General features: G+C 29.8%; 2 protein-coding genes across 2 annotated transcripts; one reads left to right on the top strand and one right to left on the bottom strand.

Moving 5' to 3' along the window:
- Positions 1-867: 867 nt before the first annotated feature.
- LOC113372107 (katanin p60 ATPase-containing subunit A1-like) lies at positions 868-18,344 on the top strand. The gene is made up of 9 exons (XM_026612438.1): positions 868-1,031; positions 2,453-2,748; positions 6,534-6,859; positions 8,161-8,315; positions 9,340-9,673; positions 11,101-11,264; positions 13,211-13,320; positions 13,384-13,504; positions 18,146-18,344. Exons 1-9 carry the CDS (start codon positions 868-870, stop codon positions 18,342-18,344), a joined length of 1,869 nt encoding a protein of 622 aa, XP_026468223.1.
- Positions 18,345-18,544: 200 nt separating this feature from the next.
- Positions 18,545-23,078, bottom strand: LOC113372106 (protein jagunal-like). Its single transcript, XM_026612437.1, has 4 exons — positions 22,931-23,078; positions 22,599-22,740; positions 22,306-22,524; positions 18,545-18,834 (listed from the first exon to the last, which is right to left on the bottom strand). The coding sequence occupies exons 1-4, from the start codon at positions 23,017-23,019 to the stop codon at positions 18,706-18,708; spliced, it is 579 nt and encodes a 192-aa protein (XP_026468222.1). The 5' UTR covers positions 23,020-23,078; the 3' UTR covers positions 18,545-18,705.
- Positions 23,079-24,020: the final 942 nt, after the last annotated feature.

Here is a 24,020-nt window from a genome sequence, read left to right as displayed (position 1 = left end):
CCTTTTTAATTCTCCAAATCAAAATTAAGTTTGCTCGTCAGTAGAGTCTTTTTTTTAATTCTTTGATTAAAATTTAAATTTGTTTGTCAGTAGAGTCCTTTTTTTAATTCTATAATTCGAAATTCAAGTTTGTTCGTCAGTCGAGTCTATTTATTTTTATTAAAATTATTAAGTTTGCTCTTCAGTAGAGTCTCTTTTTTAATTCTTTGAATCAAAATTAAAGATTGCTCGTCAGTAAAGTCCCTTTTTCAATTTCCAAATCACAAATAAGTTTGCTCGTCATTAGAGTCCTTTTTTTATTTATTAGATTAATATTCGATTTGCTCGTCAGTAGAGTCCTTTTTCTATTATTATTAATTATATTAAAATTTACTGGTCAGTAGAGTCTTTTTTTAAATTCTTTGAATCAAAATTTAAATTTGTTTGTCAGTAGAGTCCTTTTTTATAATTCCCTAAACCGAAATTAAAGTTTGCTCGTCAGTTAAGTCCCTTTTTTAATTCTTTGAATTAAAATTTAAATTTGCTCGTCAGTAGAGTTCCTTTTTTATTTCAAAGTTTCTTTACATTCAAGTTGGCCGTCAGTAGAGTCCCCTTTTATTCAAAATTTTCTTTACATTCAATTTGCTCGTCAGTAGAGTCCTTTTTATTTATTAGACTTCAATTCAATTCGCTCGTCAGTAGAGTTTTTTCTCAATTTTCTGATTTTCTCGTGATTTTCTCGGTAAATTTCGTGATATCAAAAAAATTTAGAATTTCCCAAAAATATTCAAAATTTACAAAAATTTTGAAAATTATGGTTAGATCTATTATTGACATGCACCACTAGTTCTTTGTTTGTGTCGATGATACTTCGATGTCAAGGTGTCAATGTCGATGACCATCGCCATAAATAGAGAAAGAGCCATTGAACTCTACTGTCAACGAACAAAAATCAGTGGCGGGGAAGGGGGTGTAGTTGAAAATAATTATGGTGAAGATTATTTTAGGGCTGGTATGAAATTGAGGACATTATTAGGAAAGGGCGAGGGTTGGTGGGGTTGTTTAATACTGGCACGTCATTGGGCGATAATCGGTCAGTGAACTTCAATTAACACTTTGTATATATATATATATATATATATTATAGTTATATATATATATATATATATATAAATGAATTAGTACAAATTAAGAAAGTCAAATACTAAAATTACTGCATTTAATTTTGAACAAAGTACCCAACACTCTGAAGTTGTACACGGGTTGATACTGTCAACTGTTTTTTAACCGTTGACATTTGAATTTGAATTTAGGTAATAGTAAATTTATGTATATATCTCTTTTAAGTTTAGTTTTCTGGTCAGTAGAAAAAAATCAGTTTGTTCGACAGTAGAGTTCTATTATATATATATATATATATATATATATATATATATATATATATATATATATATATATAACGAAAAAGTCTTCACTGTTTTTAATTTGTTTTTAAAAGTTACTCGGTGGTAGTGTTCTTTTCCACTTAATAATTAATTTTTTTATCACATTTGCTCGTCAGTAGAGTCCCTTTTTATAATTTGACCAAGTTTTAGAACAAATATTGTCTTTAATATGTATTTAACATAATATATTTTGAATAAAAAAAAAAGGATTTGTTATAAAATATTTCGCTAATTTCGCGTTCCAGTCGTCAACAGCTCAGTTTGCTCGTCAGTAGAGTCCTTTTCTATTATAATATTGTAAAACTAAACTGAAGCTCAAATTTTAAAATTACTGTATTTAAATAGTAACAAAGTACTCAACAGCATGAAGTTGCCCGCGGGTCGGTACTGTCAACTCTTGTTTTGACGGTTGATATTTGAATTTGAATTTAGGTAACAATAAATGTATTTATATATCTTTATTGTTATTTTCACATAAATTATAAATGTCTCATACTAATAACTAATAATATATTTATTTATACGTTTCGGCACGGTATGTGTGTCATCAATCAGCAAAAAATCTTAATAAACAATACTTAAAATAATTTAACATGCCATAAAACCTCATTCTAAAATTTTTGAAGTAAAACTTCTTTAAGTTCGCTTTCTAAAAATTCAATAAAAATGTATGAACTGTGGACAAAAGACTTAGTTAATTTTAGTATTCGATACAAAAGCGTTAGACCTCACAGATAATAGAAAAAAATCAATAAATTTTAAACATTGTAATATTTTTTCGCTATAAATATGGCTATAAGTATAATGTTTTTATTATAATATAATTATTTCACCATGAAAATCGTTTCCTACTCGTCGAGACCTTTCAAACGATACCCCACAAGCCACAGAACCACAAACTGCACTTTTTGAAGTAAAACTTCTTTAGGCTCGTTCACTAAAAATGCATCAAACGTACAGTTCTTTCGACAAATTTCACAGCAATTCAACTCAATATGGATTTATATCATTTATCATCCCTTTTTCAGCCCTGCACCATCCCACCACACCTCCCTAGGAACCGGTTTCCAACAGATGGCGCGAATGATGGACTCTTTAATCCTGGACGGATTTGCAGCCCCTTTTACAGCATTCACCAAAATCACGACGACCCACAGGACACCTAGAAAGGACCCTAATGTGGGACCAAATTCAGGACAAAATCTAGGGTCGACCACAAATGGCGGAGGAGGTGGAGGATCTTCCAGAAAAAGTCACCATCACCAGAATTCTGGTAGAGGGTATAATAGTCAGACGGGGCGGAGGAATGGGCCACCGACACAGGGTAAGGGGGAGAAATAATTAACCCTTTCCACTCGCGAATTTCGAGATTCATGTGAATTGAATGTTAGGGCAGTGGGGCGGCATGCGAGTGGAAAAGGTTAATGTTAGGGTTAATGAATGTTTTAGTTTCTAAAAGTGCGACAGATCGCTGGTATTGTCTTTTTATTTCATTTGCTCGTCAGTAGAGTCCCTTTTTATAAATAATTTATAATAAGTTTACTTTGTTCGTCAGTGAAGTCTCTTTTTAGGTTTCAAACTTCTAGATTTAATTTGCTCGTTAGTAGAATCCTTTTTTTTCGTTTTAAACTTCTAGATATAGTTAGCTTGTCAGTAGAGTCCCTTTTTGTTTTTCCAAAAATTCCCCAAAAAATTTCAAATTTGTTTGTCTTGATATTTACGTTGCTCGTCAGTAGAGTCTATTTTTTAAATGATTTCCAAAAAGATCCAAATTTGCTCGTCAGTAGAGTTCGTTCTTTGAGAATTTAATTTGTTTGTCAGTAGAGTCCCTTTTTCATTTTCCATCCAATTATGTAATTTAGCCTTTCAGTAGAGTCTTTTATTAATTTTCTAGATCGGGATTTAGGTTTGCTCGTCAGTAGCGTCCCTTTTTGTAAATAATTTCTTATAAACTTTAATTTGTTCGTCAGTAGAGTCCCTTTTCGTATATAATTACCTTTTTGTTCTTTTTTGTTTCCCCAAAAATTTCACAAAAAATTTCAAATTTGTTTGTCAAGATTGATATTTGCTTTGTTCGTTAGTACAGTCCCTTTTTAGGTTTCAAACTTCTAGATTTAATTTGCTCGTTAGTAGAGTCCTTTTTTCCGTTTTAAACTTCTAAATATAGTTTACTTGTCAGTAGAGTCCTTTTTTCATATATAACTTCTTATAAATTTTAATTTGCTCGTCAGTAGAGTACCCTTTTTATTCAAAATTAGTTTAGGTTTAGTTTGCTCGTCAGTAGAGTCTCCTTTTAATCTACAAGATCTAATTTAATTCCGCTCGTCAGTAAAGTCCCTTTTCGTATATAATTACCTTTTTGTTCCTTTCTGTTCTCCCAAAAATTTCCCAAAAAATTTCAAATTTGTTTGTCAAGATGGATATTTACTTTGCTCGTCAGTAGAGTCCCTTCTTTAATGATTTTATTTGTTTATTGGTAATGTTCTTTTATATAAATGATTTGAGGAAATACCAATCTGCTCATCAGTAGAGTCCTTTAGTCCTTTTTTCATTTCAAAGTCCTTACTTTGATTTTTAAATAAACATTGATAAATAATTTTTATGTTTTTTTTTTAACATTATATCTTGATATTTCATTTGCTCGTCCATAGAGTGTTTTTTTTCATTTCAAAGTCAACTTATATTGAATTTGATTGTAAGTAGAGTCCCTTTTTGTAAATAATTTTTTATTATTTTCAATTTGTTTGTCAGTAGAGTCCCTTTTTGTTTTCCCAAAAAATTTCAAATTTGTTTGTCAAGATTGATATTTGCCTTGTTTGTCAGTAGAGTCCCTTTTTAGGTTTCAAACTTCTAGATTTAATTTGCTCGTCAGTAAAGTCCTTTTTTTTTCATTTCAAAGTTCTACTTTAGTACAGTTTTTTTCTATATCTCGTTAACTACTTTATTACTCGTTTATTGTCTCTAATTACGCTCTCTACAATATTTAACTCTATAAATCATTATTTATCCTTCAAAATATTTGTATATATATTTGTATATATATATATATATATATATATATATATATACTTTTTTGCTATTACTTATATGTTAACGCGGTAACATTATATGTTGGTAACATTAGTCCTTAAAGTTCTAATTCTCTTAGTAGTAGTGTAGTATTATTATTATGAATAAAACCATCTATTTAATAAAAAAGACTCTACCGACGAGCAAACTGAAGCCGATGTTAAATTACTCTGTAATTTGGAATTTCCTGACTAAGAACTCTACTGACTAGCCAAATTACGTAAAGTATCTAGTACACAAATATGTAGAAAAATAAATTTTAAGTCTTCTAACAAACGATAAAACAGATTCAAGAAATATTATATTTTCTTAAAATATTTAAATTCATAAACCTCATAAACAAAATCAATTGAAGAAAGAATTGTATTAATTTACAAAACACCGAAAGTTTAATTGTAGTTGTCATGGTAACGCTATGTTATCCGTCTTTCTTGGTAGTAAAATCTGTGAAATGTGTATTTATTTGCGGCACAATCAGGCGTATTTTGCATATAAACAAAGCACGAAAGAATGTTATAATAACAGAATCTTCGTAGAAGCAGTTATTATAAAATACGCCTGATCGCACGGCAAACAGATAAACATTGATTTTCTAGACAGGGTTTGAGTTGCTTGTCAGTAGAGTCTCTTTTTTTTTGTCTTTCAGTAGTGAAACTGAGTTTGCTCGACAGTAAAGTCTCTTTTTTTACTTACAAGATTAATATCAAGTTTACTCGTCAGTAGAGACGCTTTTTTCAATATTATAGATACAAATCAATAAAAATCAATAAAAAGTTTGCTAGTCAATGGAATCTTTTTTTATATTCCAGTTTGCATGTCAGTAGAGTCCCTTTTTTAATATTTCAGTAGTAGAATTCGTCTTTTTTACTTTTCGGTTACTAATAAATTTGCTCGTCAGTAGAGTCCTTTCTTTATTTTGCTTCTCACAAGAGTCTCATTTTATGCAATTCAGTTCGCAATTTATTTTTGGTCGTCAGTAGAGTCCCTTTTAACATTTTAGATAAAAATCGAGTTTGCTCGTCAGTAGAGTCCCTTTTCTAATATTCTAGATAAAAATCGAGTTTGCTCGTCAGTAGAGTCCCTTTTCTAATATTCTAGATAAAAATCGAGTTTGCTCGTCAGTAGAGTCCCTTTTCTAATATTCTAGAAAAAAATCGAGTTTGCTCGTCAGTAGAGTCCCTTTTTTATTATTCTGAATCAAATTTTATGTTTGCTCGTCAGTAGAGTCCCTTTTTTATTACTCTGAATCAAATTTTATGTTTGCTCGTCAGTAGAGTCCTTTTTTTATTATTCTGAATCAAATTTTATGTTTGCTCGTCAGTAGAGTCCCTCTTAAATCTCCAACTTCAAATTTAACTTTGCTCGACAGTAGAGTTCCTCTTTTCATTTCAAAGTTCTCTTACTTTAATTTAGCTTTTTTCTCATCACTAGAGTCCTTTTCTAATTCAAAGTCCTAGATTTAGTTTGCTTGTCAGTAGAGTCCTTTTTCATTCTAATATTCATTTAGATTTAACTTGCTTGTTAGTAGAGTCCCTTTTTTCTAATTCTAGATCGAATTTTAAGTTTGCTCGTCAGTAGAGCCCCTTTTTCATCTTCAAGATCAAATTTAATTTTGTTCATCAGTAGAGTCCTTTTTTCATCCTAGATTTAGTAGAGTCTTTTTCTTTCTTCTTTTTGCATTAGTTCGTCTCTATTAACACACTTCGTCTCTAATTACTCGTTTATTGTCTCTAATTACTCGTTTATTGTCTCTAATTACACTTTCTATAATATTTAACTCTATAAATCATTATTTATCCTCCATATATATATATATATATATATATATATATATATATATATATTTGCGATCAGGCGTATTTAACATATAAACATAGCACGAAAGAATCTTACGATAACAGACTCTCAATGATTCTCTTATAACATTCTATCTTGCATTGTTTATATGTAAAATACGCCTGATCGCATAGCAAACAGATAAACACTTCCACAGTTTTCACTAATAATTATTTATCTAAATCAAATATCCTTTTTTTCCAGAAGTCAACCCGACTCCCCGCCACGACACCAACCCCAACATTAACCCCAAAGACTCGCCATCGCCCACCAAACCGAACAATACGGAAACCAAATGGGTTGCGAGTCTCAGGAGAAGGGACCCCGAAATACAGCCGGCCCTGCCTTCTATCCATTCTAGGACTAAACAAAATACCGGTAGTAACGGTAGTAATGGAAGTAACGGTAGTAACGGTAGTAATGGTAATAATGGTAATAATGGAGTTACCACATTGCACCACCACAGACACAGTTTGACCACCGCCAGACCTTCGAGGAGCATCGAAAGGGCGAGGGCGGCACTCTTAAAGGTAATAATAAAAATAGAAATAGATTTGACAATTGTTTTTATCATAGTCAAAAAAGAGACTCTACTGACGAGCAGGAGTATACAAAAAGGACTCTACTGACGAGCAGGTTTAATAATGAATTTGAAGAAACAAAAGCGACTCTACTTTCGAGCAAGCTAAATCTAAATGAATATTAGAATAAAAAAGGGACTCTACTGACGAGCAAACTAAATCTAAATAAATATTAGAATAAAAAAGGGACTCTACTGACGAGCAAATTTAAAATTTGATTTAAAAAAATAAAAAAGGGACTCTACTGACGAGCAAATTCAAAATTTGATTTAGAATAATAAAAAAGGGACTCTACTAACAAGCAGAATTAAACTAGATCTTGGAGATTGAAAAAGAGACTCTACTGACAAGCAAATTGGAATGTATAAGAAATTATTTACAAAAAAGGGACTCTACTGACGAGCATACTGAATGTAGACTTAAATTATGAAATAAAACTCTACCGACGAGCAAACTAAAAAGACTCTACTTATGAGCAATCTTAATACTAGAATATATGAAAGAAGCTCGACTAACGAGCAAATTAAATATCTACACAAAACATTAAAAAACAGCTTTACTGACGATAAAATTGAATATCTAGATAAAATATAAGAGAATCTACAAACAAGCAAGATAAATATCAATTTGGTGGATTAGAAAAGGGACTTTACTCGCGAGCAAACTAAATAAATAATAATAATAATAAATATCGACAATAATACAGGAACTCTACTTATGAGTAAATTGAATTCAATCTATAAAACGAAAAAGGACTCCACTAACAAACCGTCAATGAAGCAATAACAATAAAAATAACTCTACTGACGAGCAAACTGAATACCTAGATAAAATAATTTAAAAAAAAACTCTACTAACGAGCAAATTCAATATTTGTCTAGCTACATAGATGAAAAGGGACTGAAAGAAACAAAAGATTTTCACCGCCAAGTAAATTAAATAAAAGTGTGGAAGATAAAAAGGACTCTACTGAGGAGCTAATTAAATATTGTTGTAAACATAAGAGAAAAAGACTGTACTTTCTTGATAGTTAATATTAAAATATAAGAATGAACGAGAATTTTACCAAATATAATGTTGGAATCAACAAAAGAACTCTACTGACAAACAAATTTAAATGTAAAATAGAAGTTAAAAACAAGAAGAATTCATTTATGACAACATATAAATATGATAATTTTTAACAAAGAATTGTCTGTGTTAATCAAATCTATTAACATCGATTCATAACAATATTTTCACTTTTTTAGGAACGCAAAGCGAGTACGGCCCTGCCGAGCCCCACATCCACCAACTTGCACCCTTGTCAAAGGAATCCGGCCCTTTTAAGAAAAGCGACTTCGACCGAAGACAACGCGGTGTCATCCGATCCTGAAGTTAGTCCGGAGGAAAGGGAGTGCAACAGGTAAAAAAAATTAAACAAATTGTTATTCTTAGAACATTTCAATATTTTTTTGAATCATTCAAATCGGTTAGTCCGGAGGTAAGGGAGATATTATTAAAATATAATTAATTATGTCGCCATCTAACGGTGTGCTTTTACAAATAACCAAAATCTGGTAAGGACCTTGGTTGACCCGCCATTTTGAGCTTTCAATTTTATTCTTTATTATTATGTAAAATATAGTTGTTAATAATACATGGCTAAGACATGTTAACATCGACGTTTCATTTAAGTTCATTATACAATAAGTGTATATACTTACATTTTTACGCTTTCAAACAAATTATTGAAGTTTTTTGACAATTTATAAAATTTTGTCACCTTCAACTTTGTCTTGTACATATTAACTTCAAATATCAATAGCCTAGTTTTAGAAATTTATATCGTCTGCATTATATATAGTTAAGGGCTGGAATTTTAGTATGTTATTCCTAAAAGTATATACTATAAGTGTACATACTAAAATTTCATTGTTAGTAAAGTTTTTGACATATTTCAAAAATTTTATCCGCTTATGGAGTCACTTTGCAAATAAAATATTCTCGTTTTTGAGAATCTATACCGGCTGTACTATATATAGTTAAGGGTTGAAATTTTAGTATAGTATTCTTAAAAGTATATGCTATAAGTATACATTTATAGAATTTTATATTTCCGTACAAAATATTAACGTTTTTGACATTTTTGTAAAATTTTATCCGCCTGTGAAATGACATGAGAATTTATGCAATGACAGATGCTTGCGCATCGGGCGGGAATATGGTTAAAATATAATTAATTATGGCGCCATCTAACGGTGTGCTTTTACAAATAACCAAAATCTGGTAGGAGCACTGGTTGACTCCCCATTTTGATCTTTTTAATTTTTTTATTCTTTATCATTATGTAAACTATAGTTAACATCGACGTTTCATGTTTATTACACAGAAATAGACCAGCTTAACATTCCAATAATAAAATATAATTCTGTTTTTTCTTTTTTTAGTGGAAGGGTTTTCAGTGCAGTAGGCTACGAACCCCATTTAGTAGACACCATAGAAAAAGACATTTTGCAGAGAAACCCTGATATCCAGTGGAACAAAGTGGCGGGTTTGCACGAAGCCAAGGCCCTGCTGCAGGAGGCTATGGTCTTACCTATCATCATGCCGGACTTTTTCAAGGGTATAAGAAGGCCCTGGAAGGGCGTCCTCATGGTAGGACCCCCCGGAACCGGAAAGACCCTTCTGGCAAAAGCAGTGGCCACCGAATGTGGCACCACCTTCTTCAACGTGTCATCAGCAACCCTAACATCTAAATACAGGGGCGACTCGGAAAAACTGGTATAGCAAAAATACGCCTGATTGCACGGCAGAAAGCTATTAACTTTGTTTTAATATAACATTTTGATAATTTCATTGTGAAAATCTAGACTCTTTTTTAATAATGCTTTGTATTATCACAATTTAACAATCTCATTTTAAAAATTTATATACAGTTTGCTTGTCAGTAGAGTCATTTTTTATTGATTTGTCCGTCCAATTTGCTCCTCAGTAGAGTCCTCTTTCATAAATCAAGATAGAAGTATAACACAGCGTTGCCATGACAACGCTATGTTATGTTCTATTTTACCGGAGAATTAACCCCTAAAATTTTATTATAAGTGTTATAACTATTTAAAGTATATATTTTTATATCGCAACGTTTTATTAGATAAAAAAGGGATTCTACTGACAAACAAATTTTAATTTTCTTATAGAAGATTAAAAAAACGGACTCTACTGACGAGCAAATTTTAATTTTAGTTTAGAAAATTAAAAAATGGACTCTACTGACAAGCAAATTTTAATTTTTATCTAAAAGATTAAAAAAAGGAACTCTACTGACGAGCAACTTTCAATTTTTATTTGGAAGTTTAAAAAATGGACTCTACTGACGAACATATTTCCATTTTAATTTAGAAAATTAAAAAAGAGGTTCTACTGACGAGCAAATTTTAATTTTAATTCAGAAGATTAAAAAAAGAACTTTACTGACAAACAAACTAAAATAATATAGAAGGGACTCTACTAGCGAACAAACTTATTCATAAATAATATGAAAGGGACTCTACTGACGAGTAAACTAAAATAATTTAAAAAGAGACTCTACTGACGAGCAAACTGAACTAGTAAAAATAGATTTTGATGACGAGCAATAATAAAAAAAAATATTATAAAGGGACTCTACTGACTAACTTACTAAAAAGGGACTCTACTAACGAGCAAACTAAATTGCCAAGAAGGAACTCTATTGACAAGCGAAATAAATTGACAAAAAAGGATTCTACTGACTATATAAACAAAATTGCAAACTAAAACAAAAAAGACTGTACTGGCAACCAAAAAATCTGTCTAGATTAATATTCAATTTGCTCGTTAGTAGAGTTCTTTTCTTCATTTCATAACATCAGTAGAAGTAGAGCAATCAATAGAGTCCTTTTCGAGTTCAACATAAATATTTAATTGACTGGATAAATTAATAAAATGACTCTACTGACGAGCAAAATGAAATAATAAAGAAAAGACTCCACTAACTACTAATTAAACAATTGAAACCAATTATTTATACACCGGTTCGTTCGTCAGTAGAGTCCCTTTTTAATAATTGGATCAGCAGATTTCCTTTTTTTAAATATTTTTGATAATTTATGTCAGTCATCCCTTGATTTTTTTTTTATTTTAGTTTGCTCGTTAGTAATTAATATTTAAAATGAATTATCATTGTCCAGGTCCGCCTCCTGTTCGACATGGCCCGCTGGCATGCCCCCAGCACTATATTTATCGACGAAATGGACGCCCTTTGTTCGGCGAGGGGCTCCGATTCGGAGCACGAGGCCAGCAGGAGGTTCAAGGCGGAATTGCTTATACAAATGGATGGATTAAATCACACAGGGTAAATGAAAGAAATATATATATATATATATATATATATATACATATACCAGTTATGATTAAATTTTACGAGTGCTTGCCATGTCGTCCTAACCTAACACAACGCTTTCCCATACATTTTTAGTGAGGCTCAGATACGCATGGTAAGCGTTAGTAAAATATTTTTAGTACATTATTTTATTATACGGAACCCTATTACTTTGTGGGGTGTTTCGAGTATGATTTTTGGATAGTACTCATCGAGACCTTTCATTTGATACCCCACATGCCTATATTCGATTTTGAAAAGTCTTCACCGATTGTTCTGCAACCCATTGGTTTACTTTTTATATTATCTCTTGTAACTTTTGAACGGTTTGTCCGAATTGAATATTTTTATTCGGAAAATTATACTACATTTATTGATATAATATGTTCTTATCTGTAACACTATAGTAACTATGTGTACACTAAAATTGAATAAATTTACATCAGGAATTAAATAAATGTCTTGTAGGGAATCTTATTGTATTTTAGGTCAAAAATAAGTTTGCTCGTCAGTAGAGTCCTTTTTTATATTCTGGGCCAAAAATTAAGTTTGTTCGTCAGTAGAGTTCTTTTTTATGTAATAAATAAAAATTCGGTTTTCTCGTTAGTCTTGAAATGATAACTTATTTTGCTCGTTAGTAGAGTCCCTTTTTATCTAGTTTTATTAACTTCCCGTAGGGTAAGTTATTGTAATGGGCCGAAAATCGGAATTGAAAATTTTTACATTTCTCGACGTTTTGAAGGTTTCTGAACGTTTTGGCATACCTCGGAAGAAATGGATGTGTATGTGTGTGTGTGTATGTATGTATGTATGGATACAAATTTTCGCCCACGTTTTCGGGCGTACGGATCAACCGATTTGAATGGTTTAAAAAACATTCGATTCCTATTAATAAGAAGAAGAGCTGATTAGTTTTTGGCAAAAGACAGGTCCAGCAGTTACGGAGATAAGGAGCAAAGAGTGCAGAAAATAGAAATCGAGTTTTTGAGAGAACGGAGCATCCGATTTGGATGATCTAAAAGACATTCAATTAGTAATGATTGGGAGAAGGGGTTATTAATTTTTCGCAAAGGCAGGCTCAGCCATTACGGAGATACAGAGCTAAATGTACAAAAAATGGCAGTTTTTGAGAGAACTAAGCGTCCGATTCAATTGATTCAAAGAACTTTCTGCTTGTCTTAACAAAATAATTGATTTTGGAAAAAAAAAAATTGTACCATTTTTTTTTTCTTTTTTTTTTTTTTAATTTTTTGTATATCGAAAATAATTCAGATTTTATTTTTAATTCTGACTATAGTTCTAATATACTTTAAACAAATAATTTCAACTTATACAATGTTACAATATTTATAATAATCTATTTGAAAACATTCAGTATTCCTCGAACATTTTCGTTACGGTACGGGAAGTTCCAGCAATTTGCCTTAAGGCACGATGCCACCCACCCCACTAGTTTATTTTTTCGTCAGTAGAGTCCTTTTTGATGCTTGTAATTTAATTTGTTCGTCAGTAGAGTCTCTTTTTTATATTCTAAATCAAAATTAAGTTTGCTCGTCAGTAGAGTTCCTTTTTTATATTCTAGATCAAAATTAAAATTTGCTTGCCAGTAGAGTTCCTATTTAAAATTTCTAGTACAAAATTAAAGTTTGCTCGGCAGTAAAGTCCTTTAATTATTTTCTAGATCAAAAATTAAAGTTCGCTCGTCAGTAGAGTCCTTTTTTTATTCTTTTTCAATTTTATGTTCAGATTTAACAAGATAGCAAAAATAATGAAAGTTACGGTATTTATTATAATATATTTGAAATCGTTTAAAATTTCTCGAATATTTCATTACGGTACGGGAAGTTCCAGCAATTTGCTTTAAGACACGATGCCATACACCACTAGTTTATTATTATGTAATATTTATTTATTTTCAGACCCGATGACAAAGTAATAATGGTTCTGGCCGCCACTAATCATCCTTGGGACATCGACGAAGCTTTTCGAAGACGATTTGAGAAACGAGTATATATAGGGTTGCCCGATGGTAATTATAAACTATATTCTAATTATATATATATATATATATAATGTTTTTTATTAATTTAAGACGAGAGCCGGTCGGCCCTTTTACACTTATGCATGCAGGACATAACGATGGACGCAGATTCGAATGTTATCGGTGATCTTTTGGAAGGATATACAGCCGCTGATATTGTCAATGTTTGCAGGTAAATAATTATACACTATTTCATTTATAAATATTTCGTTCAATACATTATTATATATTGTAAAAAATTCAATGGTATAGCTAATTATAAAACACAAATATTATATTGTAAATTCAAATTCAAATATCAACGGTCAAAAAAGAGTTGACAGTACCGAACCGCGTACAACTTCATGTTGTTGGGTACAATGTTCAAAATTAAATGCAGTAATTTTAAAACATTTTATATACAAATTATAATAAGTTATTTGCTACATGTATGTTAGTTTCATTGGTTGTACGTTTATTTTATTATATAGAATTAGAGTATTATATATTGTTAGAAAGATAATAAAATTATCTACAAATCTGTATATAACGTTTGAAAACTTTTCGAACAAAATTAATTGTGAATAATATGTAAAATTTAAAATTCAGTTAGCCATTGGTAACATTTGTTTATATTTACGTTTATATTGCTAAAATTTGTTTTACAACATACATATTATTATATATGGTTAAAAAGCTAATAAATTTATCTACAAATCTGTATATAACAATTTACCACGATTCGAACAAAATTATTCACGTTATAGTTATATAAACGTTATAGTTAATGATAAAAAACAAATATTTTATTTAAAATTCAAATTCAAATGTTAACGGTCAAAACAAGAGTTGACAGTACTAACCCGCGTACAACTTCACATGTGTTGGGTACATTGTTCAAAATTAAATGCAGTAATTTTAAAACATTTTATATACAAATTATAATAAGTTGTTTTGTTGCATTGTACGAAGAACTCTACTGACAAATTGAGAAAAAAATTTAGAAAATTTTACTGACAAGCAAATTTAGAAGAAAATATAATTGGGACTCTACTGACTAGCAAAATAAAAAAAATTAATTGGGACTCTACTGACGAGCAAATTATTTAATAGGAATAAAATGCAAAAGAAACTCTACTAACAAGAAAAAAACGTCCAAATATCTGTACTGATAAGTTAATTTAGAAAAGATGTAAAATAAGTAAAAAGAGTGCGCGTAAGGATCACACGCGATTGAAGTAAAACTTTTAATATTGTATGAGTAGGCAATTAAGATAAAAATAAAAAAACATCATATTTAAATTTTAAAAATCATTTATTAATAATCACATAACATCAATAACACAGTTTAAAACAACATCGATAGATTAATTGCTATCATATTTCATATATGATATAATAGGTTTGTGATAACTAAAATGAGAGACATAAATTTTGCTTTGTAAACTATGTACATTTCTGGAGAAAACTGCATCAATAGTCGTGCCATATCTTGTGGTTGATTCAAATGGAGAATTATTCATTGTTAAATTAAATTTATTATTTAAAAAATCAATTAATGGTTGAGATTCTTCTGAACGAAAATTGACATTGAAATCTCCAGCAAGAATTAATGGTATCTCGTTGTGATTAGTGTTTAAAAGTTTGCACCCTCATAAGAAAAATGAAGTAACTGCTGATGAAGAAATTTAATAATATTTGATATGTTTTTATTGGGAGAAATGTAAAGGACGACTATAATCAATGTTTGATTCTGTGTGTGTAATATCACCTACTTGTGTAATTTCATTAGAAATATCCAGTAATATCGTTGGCGCAAGAAACTGCATAGGAGTCGCATTATGAAGAGTATCTGAACATGAATGATTAGACAGCTACACCACCTGCTCTTGAGTCCGATCGTTTGTATTGAGTAATGCAGTAATAGTTCTGAATATCAATTCGTTCTTCATTATTAATCCAAGTTTCCGAAAATAACAAAAACGTACAACGTTGTAGCACTTTATCTTGCAGATCAGGCAAATGAGCTCGTAAACTTTGGCAGTTAAAGTAAAACAATGAAATGTCGTTCAAACTTATTATCTCACTCAATTTTTCTTCTTGTGTTATTAATCTACAAGTTGAAAGTCTTTGGAATTCAGTTTTTAAGTTCATTAATCCTGCTGGCCGTTTTCTTCCATGATAAAATTTTTTGAAATGATGAACAATCCATTAATGCTGGTAACTCGTGATAATGCAACATATAGAAGCTGCTGATTATATGTTTTATTGTATTCATATACAATTTTATCAAAAGTACCACCTTGTGATTTGTGTATTGTGAGTGCACAAGCAGACACTAAAGGAAAATGATTTCTTTTGACAAATATGATTTTATTTCTATTCATTGGAATAGATGAAGATCTCCTGAGAATCGGCACAGCTGTCCTACTGATATTAAGAGTTTGAATATGATGTGCAGCTTTCTTCTTATTTTGTTACCTATCTTACCAGGAAATTCAAACCATAAACGTAGAAGTTCATCATTATCGCCACGTTCTATGTACACTAATTTTCCTACACAACCATTAGCTAAGCCATCACTTACATCAATATTAGTTGTTATAATGTAAAATTTATTCAGAACTAAAATTATTTCATACGGCAAACCCGCGGTATCAATAACCGATTTTTGTGAAACTGCTGACGAATGTATGATTGTTGATCTGTCGCATGGCAACCTACATAAATATCCGTGGCAGTAGATATTATTTTGTCTTCAACGAGATTCAGTATAAATTTATTATATTCCATGACACATTTATTCTCTAAGAAAAGTCTTATTCCATGAGGACATAACATAAAAAACGTGATTCAATTAATGCAAGTTCATATAGGGTTTAGCGCTCGACTTACGCATGACATGACGCGATATGAGTGGATACTCGCGACATCAGCGCTTACGGCGTCGTAGTGTTCAACTACACGTTGGCATTTCGTTGCATTTGTACGGATTTACACCCGTGTAGCCTAAAGAAATTTTTACACCCATATCGCGCCTAAAGAAGTTTTACTTCAAAAAATGTAAAAGGGACTCTACTGATGAGCAAATTTTACAAAAATCGTAAAAGAGGACTCTACTGAAGAGCAAAAATTAAAAAAAACCTAAAAAGGACTCTACTGGCTAACAACTTCAGAAAGAAGCATAAAAAAGGCTACTGACAAAAGAATAAAAAAAAACGTGAAAGGGACTCTACTGACAAGCAAATTAAAAATAAAATATAAAAGGGAATCTACTGACGAGCAAAATTTTATAAAATCGTAAAGAGGACTTTACTGACGCACAAATTTCCTTTTGAATCATTTTAGTTTGCTCGTCAGTAGAGTCCATTTGCAGTTTATTTGCCATTGTTTCAACATTTTTTGATACTTTATAAAATAAATTTGCTAAAATCTAATTTTTAACGATTTACGGAAAAAATAATAATATTCGGTAAAGCATTTAGTAAAAATATTTTAGATATTAAAATATTATGATAATAAATAAATTAAATGATAAAAAAATATTTTATATATTATCAAATTATATATTGTATACATTCTTACTTACCAATATTTTTCTAAATTCCAACATCGAGGATTAATCACAATATTTTGATTATAAATATGCCTAAATATTCAAACTTTTACTCTTACGATAAAAATAAACAAGTTATGACTCACTTAATTTGCACTTTTTATGTATTTTATTATCTTATAACAAAAGATATTAAAAAACAATAATAAAGAAATAAGAGAATATAAAAACAAATATGCATATAACATGTTTCAGTACCCAAATCACATAAACACTTTACACTTACATAACAACGCCATTATTGCAAAATTCTTGCTTTAAAAACTCGATTAATAGCAAAATTTTAGAATTTAATTCATAAACACTATCTATTAACAACAAACATTAGATTTTAGCGGACTACACTTCGCTAAAAATAATCTTAATTTTATTATGCACAACGAAAAATTTTAATATACACTTGCAAAATTCTTTGTTTATTAAAACCAACTATTGTTCCGCCATTGCGTGTCTGACAGTTGCGATCCTAAATTTAATAATAATATTTCTGTTATTATAATAACACTGTCTGTTAATATTGAACCGTAGATTTTACAGCAAACACTTCACTAAATAACTATAGTCATTTAATATATAAAACAAATGTCATGAACACTTTGTAATAACACAAATAACGTGCAAATGTCTTGATTTACTAAAACAATGTTTATTCCGCCATTAAGCGTTGGACAACGACGTTCAACGAATACCGGTGAACAACGTTCTTATTTTTGCAGTGTTACCACCATCTAGACAAAAACTATATCGATAATAATTTATACTTGTGACAAAAAGGATTTTGTAAATATGTTAATAAGTTTTAATAATATATTTTAACTTGTATAGGATATTTATGATATAAAAGATATTGATATTATTAGTTATTAAGACCAAAAAACTAAAAAAGAACATGAAATAAATATAAATTTGTATAAATACTAAGAACGAACTTCACAACGGACGCCAAACTGTCAACGTTAACAATACCAAGTTAATTATTATTATTAAATGTCGAAATAGTATTTAATTATTAATTATAACATCTTTACAAACGTATAAATACTATTTAATGCATATCCAATGTTTATAATATATTTGCATTACAAAACATAAATTGACAGTTGAAAAAATCCTGAAACCAACTTCTCACTTCACGTCACTTCAAATCATTTTTAGAATTATTCAAATCTATGTTTTGTTTTAAATGTATGTATATTTATTTTATATTATTCCTTCCAGGGATGCTTCAATGATGTCAATGCGTAAACGCATATCAGGAAGGACTCCATCAGAAATCAAAAGGATGAAACGTGAAGAATTCGATCTTCCTGTAACGACATTGGACTTTCAAGAAGCCCTTACACGTTGCAAAAAATCAGTGACAGCAAGTGACGTGGAAAAATATGAACAGTGGATTCAACAATATGGATCGTGTTAATCTACAATAGACTATAATTATTCAGTCGATTATAAGTAATAAATATATATATTATGTTTGTATAAAGAGAGCTTTATTCTCAAATTCCAATTGTCATATATAGAAATATTTATAATATTTAACATCATTATCGAGTTGTATGTAAATATATATAAGTACATGTAAAGTGACTCCTTACATTTATAAATAAATAAACAAATCAATAAACAAAATAAAACAATCTTTTATAATACAACTCGATGGCAGTTTCTCGTAACAGAAATAAAATTAAACAATGAGTATATATCTAATTAATATACCTGTCTTCAAATTGCGTAAACTATATACATATTTATATTTCTATTTAGCGTTTATTTAGCGTTTATTCAGCTTTTCGTGCCCCCTTGGACTTCCAAGCTGTCACCAAATTCCAGGCAAAGTATAACGAGAAGAAATGTACTTGCGTTGCTAGTAATAGAAAACCGTACCACAGCAAACCGTAAGGGTAACCCTGAAAGAAAAAGGGAGTTCTTTTTATTATATTTTCTTAATTTACTCGTCAGTAGACTTTCTTTTACATTTTTTTATTAATTTAAATTACAACTAGTGGTGTATGGCATCGTGCCTTGAGGCAAATTGCTGGAACTTCCCGTACCGCAATGAAATATTCGAGACATTTTAAACGTTTTCATATATAATATTACAAATACTGTAACTTTCTTTATCATTTTTTACTATCTTGTTATTAAATTTGAGCAAATCAAATGTAAATCATAAATCATAAATCAATTTATCTCCAGAACAATAACAATCGTCATTTCATTTCGAATTCAGTTTAAAAAAAAAATAGTTGCTAAAAAAAAGTTCAAATTGAAAAAGTGCTCCCGTATAGTCACAGTCTAAACGCATTTGCAAATAATTCTGTGCGACATTTTCACTTATACTGTGCTTAGCTTGGCGGCATTTTTGCATTTTTCAATAGTTTTTATATTATTATTATTGATTACGGCTTGCTTATGAATAAATAAATAAATAAATGCCATTTCGAAGTAAAAATTACGAAAATTAACCAAGCTAAGCACAGTCTCAGTGACAGCCTGGTACAAATATTTTCACGAGTGCGTTTAGATTGTTACTTCACCGGAGCGCTTTTCAAATCTCATGTAAATTATTTATAAAAATTACATTTTATGTTGAAAAAAATCGAAAAATGACCCATGCTAGGCACAGTCTAAGTGACAACGCGGTACAAATGTTTTCATGAGTGCGTTTAGAATGTGACTGTACGGGTGCACTTTTCCAATTTTGAGAAAATTATTGAATGAAATGAAACATGAGGCAATCTAAGTCTATATAAATTTTTATAGAAATGCCATTTTTAGTTGAAAAAAATCGAAAAATGATCCAAACTAGGCACAGTCTAAGTAACAACCTGGTATAAATTTATTTGGAAAATTACATTTTGAGTTAAAAAATTAAAACTAGTAGTGTATGGCATCGTGCCTTAAGGCAAATTGCTGGAACTTCCCGTACCGTAATGAAATATTCGACAAATTTTAAACGCTTTTAAATATATTATTACAAATACTGTAACTTTCATTATTCTTGCTCCCGTATAGTCACAGTCTAAACGCACTTGGTTTAACATTTGCACCAGAGTGGCGCTTAGACTGTCCTTAGTCTGGGTCATTTCTTGAATTTTTTGAAAAGAGTGAAATGTGAAAATGCGGCCAAGCTAAGCACGGTATAAGTGAAAATGTAGCACAGAATTATTTGCAAATGCGTTTAGACTGTGACTACGATTTTTCAATTTTGTTTAAATTAGGCAACTATTTTTTTTTTTAAATCGAATTCGAAATTAATTTGCTCGTCAGCAGAGTTCTTTTTAAATTTGTTTTTCTCAATTTGCTCGTCAGTAGAGTTCTTTTTATCATTTATTAATACTTTATTTGATAGTAAGTAGAATTCTTTAGCATTTTTTTTAATTTGCTCATCAGAAGAGTTCTTTTTAATTCTATTTCCCAAATTTGCTTGTCAGTAGAGTCCCTTTTTAAATTTATTCCCAAATTGGCTCAACAGTAAAGTTCTTTTTCATTTTTTTAAATTTGCTCGTCAGTAGAGTTCTTTTTAAATTTGTTTTCCTTAATTTGCTCGTCAGTAGAGTTCTTTTTAAATTTGTTTTTCTTGATTTGCTCGTCAGTAGAGTTCTTTAGCATTTTTTTTAACTTGCTCATCAGTAAAGTTATTTTTAAATTTTTTCCTAATTCGTCATCAATAAAGTTCATTTATCTGGTTTTCCTGATTTTGCTTATCAGTAGAGTTCTTTTTAAATTTGTTTTTCTCAATTTGCTCGTCAGTAGAGTTCTTTTTAAATATATATTTAAAAGTCAGTAGAGTCCTTTCTTATATTTAGTTTGTCAAATCGTCAATAGAATGAATTAAATTTGTTTTTCTTAATTTACTCGTCAGTAGAGTTTTTTTTAATTTGTTTTTCTTAATTTGCTCATCAGTAGAGTTCTTTTTAATTTTGTTTCTCTCAATTTGCTCGTCAGTAGAGTTTTTTTTAAATTTATTTTTCTCAATTTGCTCATCAGTAGAGTTCTTTTTAAATTTGCTTCTCTTAATTTGCTCGTCAGTAGAATTCTTTTACATTTATTTATAGATTTGCTCATCAGTAGAGTTCTTTTTAAATTTGCTTTTCTTAATTTGCTCGTCAGTAAAATTCTTATTTTCTAAAATTGTATTAGGAAATATTAGTATGTAAACAAAAAAAGGACTCTACTGACAATCAAACAAAGTAGTAATAATCCTTGAGAAGAAAAAAAAGCGACACTACTGATGAGCAAACTTTAATTTCGATCTACAATATTAAAAAAGGGACTCTACTAACAAGCAATAAAAATAATGATTTGAAAATACGAAAAAGGTTTTGTTTCTGACATTATTTAATATGAATTTACTATGTCTAATATTATTAAATAATTATTAATAATTAAATAATATTAAATTGGAACGTTCAGGCAACTTGCCTTGAGGCTAAAAACCACTTAGTTCATGATAAAACTATTCATATACATTTGTACTAAAAATATTTCACTAACGCTTACCATGCGTACCCAAACCTAAGAAAAAATGTATGGGAAAGCGTCGTGTTAGGCTCGGCCGACACGACAAGCGCTCATAAAATTTAAAACATTAATATAAGGGCAAAGATTTTGTCACATCAAATATGGCATGTGGGGTATCAAATGAAAGGTTTCGACGAGCACTTTACGAATATCATAGTTATAGACTGAAAAAACCAATAGGGTTCCGTACACTATACATTCAATAAAATTACAATGACATAATTTTAACTTTCTTTTGCGTTATTAAAGCTGTACGACTTATGATGTTAGGTAGATGAAATATTTTTGAACAAATCTCTCTAATATGTTATTGATATTGGACGGCCGGTTTGAAAGTTACAACAACTTTAATAAATAAATGCACAAGCGAGTCGAGCCGATGTCGCATCGAACCGCGTCGTACTATATACAGTACAGGGGTCAAAATGTTCCAAATAGTAAAAATGCATGTTGGGTATCAAATGAAAGGTCTCGGCGAGCACTATCTAAAAATCATACTCAAAATGCTGTAGAATACAATAGAATTCCTTACAAAGCATGTATTTAATTTATAATTTTAAATTTATACAATTTTTGTGTACACCAAGTTATTATAGTGTTACAAATCATAACATATTGTAGATAATTTATATTAGTACAAATTTTTCGAATGTTGCGTTCAATTTGGACAAACGGTTCAAAAGTTACCAGAGATATTATAAAAAGTAGACCAATGGGTTGCAGAAAACTTTAGTAGATCAAATATAGGCATGTGGAGTATCAAACAAAAGGTCTCAACAAGCGCAATTTAAAAATCATACTCAAAGATCTTACAAAGCACCAGAGTTCCGTACAATACAATATTTACTTCTTACCTGCCACAAAATAATGTCCTCAGCGTCTTGTCCTTCAGCTAAATACTCTAAAACGTCTCCACAATAATAAATAAAACAATATAACAATGGCAAGTAACCCAGCACGACTATTCCTATCATGTATCGTTGCATCAGGGCTACTCGGTTTCTTCTGGCTGCTGTCAGACCAACAAAAGATAGGACGACTGATAGGCACCAGATGTATTCCCACCATAAAGGCTGGAAAAAGAACACGTTGAATCTTAACTAACTTTTTCTTTAAAAATCATTATAAGTTCATAATTATTTTTTACCGTTGGAATTTCTAATTCCTCGATTTCTAATATAAAAATATCCAGTCTGTCCAAGATGTCTGCGGAAAGCTTTGCAAGCATCGCAAAGAAGAGTAGATAGTGGAAAAATATACAATATTTCAATCTAGATTTATTCAGAGCACTGAAATAAAACAAATACTTTAAAATAATATATTCAACATAAAACATGTATCTAACACAACTTATTATTAGTGCCTCAAACTGAGTATTTAGTTTATGAAACAAACAAACCACAATTTAACAACCAAACCCAATCCTTTCTACCTAAATATATCATTTTTAATTTGAGGTTAGAATTTTTTTATTATTACCTTATCTGATATTGTGCAGCAACGCGTTGCCTGTGTAAAAAATCCGTCCCATCAGTCCCCAAGACCATGGGGCCCCCTTTAGAGGCCATTTTCGACTTCCAAATTCACTAAAATAAATAAATAAATCTATAAATCCAATTCGAACATATTGTATAGATTATTCTTGGACAAGAGCTAATGTCAGCGTGTCAGCATGTGACGTTTGCTGTTGTCAAATATAGATTGAAATTAAATATTAAAATAATGAATTAAATTATTTGTTTTGTGTTTAGAGACATTGTAATTGAGATTGTTGGTGGGAATTGTTTTAAATTGTTTAAAATTTGTTGATAAATTTTAATTTTGTGCAAAATGTCAACATGGCGTTCAACTGTCAAATGAAAACTGTCATGTCTCAACTGTTAATAGTAATTAAAATACATACATAATAAATAAATAATTAAATTTTATATTCAGAAGACATTTTCATGAATATGTTGTAGTTTAGAATTGTATCAAATTAGATTAAAATGCTAAAATTTGTTTATATTGTGTCAACCAAGATAGTGTCAAATGTCAAAAGAAAACTGTCAAGTTTTAACTGTTTTATTGTAATTAAAAATACGATTTATATACCGATAATGGCAATAAAAAAACGATTTTAATAAAATTATAATAAATTTTGTTAATATAAATTGTATTAAATTGGATTAAAAGTGTTGAAATTTTTATTTTGTTAAAATGTGTCTGTATGGCTCAACAACTGTCAACTGAAAAACTGTCAAGTCTCAACTGTTTATATTTTGTTTAAAATACAATTTATGTAAATAATGGAGATAAAAGATCGATTTAAATAATATTATAACAACTTTGTTAATGTAAATTGTATTTAATCAAATAAAAGTGTTGAAATTTCTATTTTGTTAAAATGTGTCAATATAAAAAATAACAATAAAATGCGGCAACTGTCAATTAAAAACTGTCATGTCTCAACTGTTTTATTATAATTAAAATACAATTTATGTTAATAATGAGAGATAAAAGATCGATTTAAATAATATTATAACAAGCTTTGTTAATGTAAATTGTATTTAATCAAATAAAAGTGTTG

This window comes from Ctenocephalides felis, unplaced genomic scaffold, assembly GCF_003426905.1.
Source record: "Ctenocephalides felis isolate EL2017-DRISC unplaced genomic scaffold, ASM342690v1 CF-g0.4_SCAFFOLD_01581, whole genome shotgun sequence".
NCBI classification, from domain to species: domain Eukaryota; kingdom Metazoa; phylum Arthropoda; class Insecta; order Siphonaptera; family Pulicidae; genus Ctenocephalides; species Ctenocephalides felis.
This window is presented reverse-complemented; position numbering and strand designations above follow the sequence as displayed.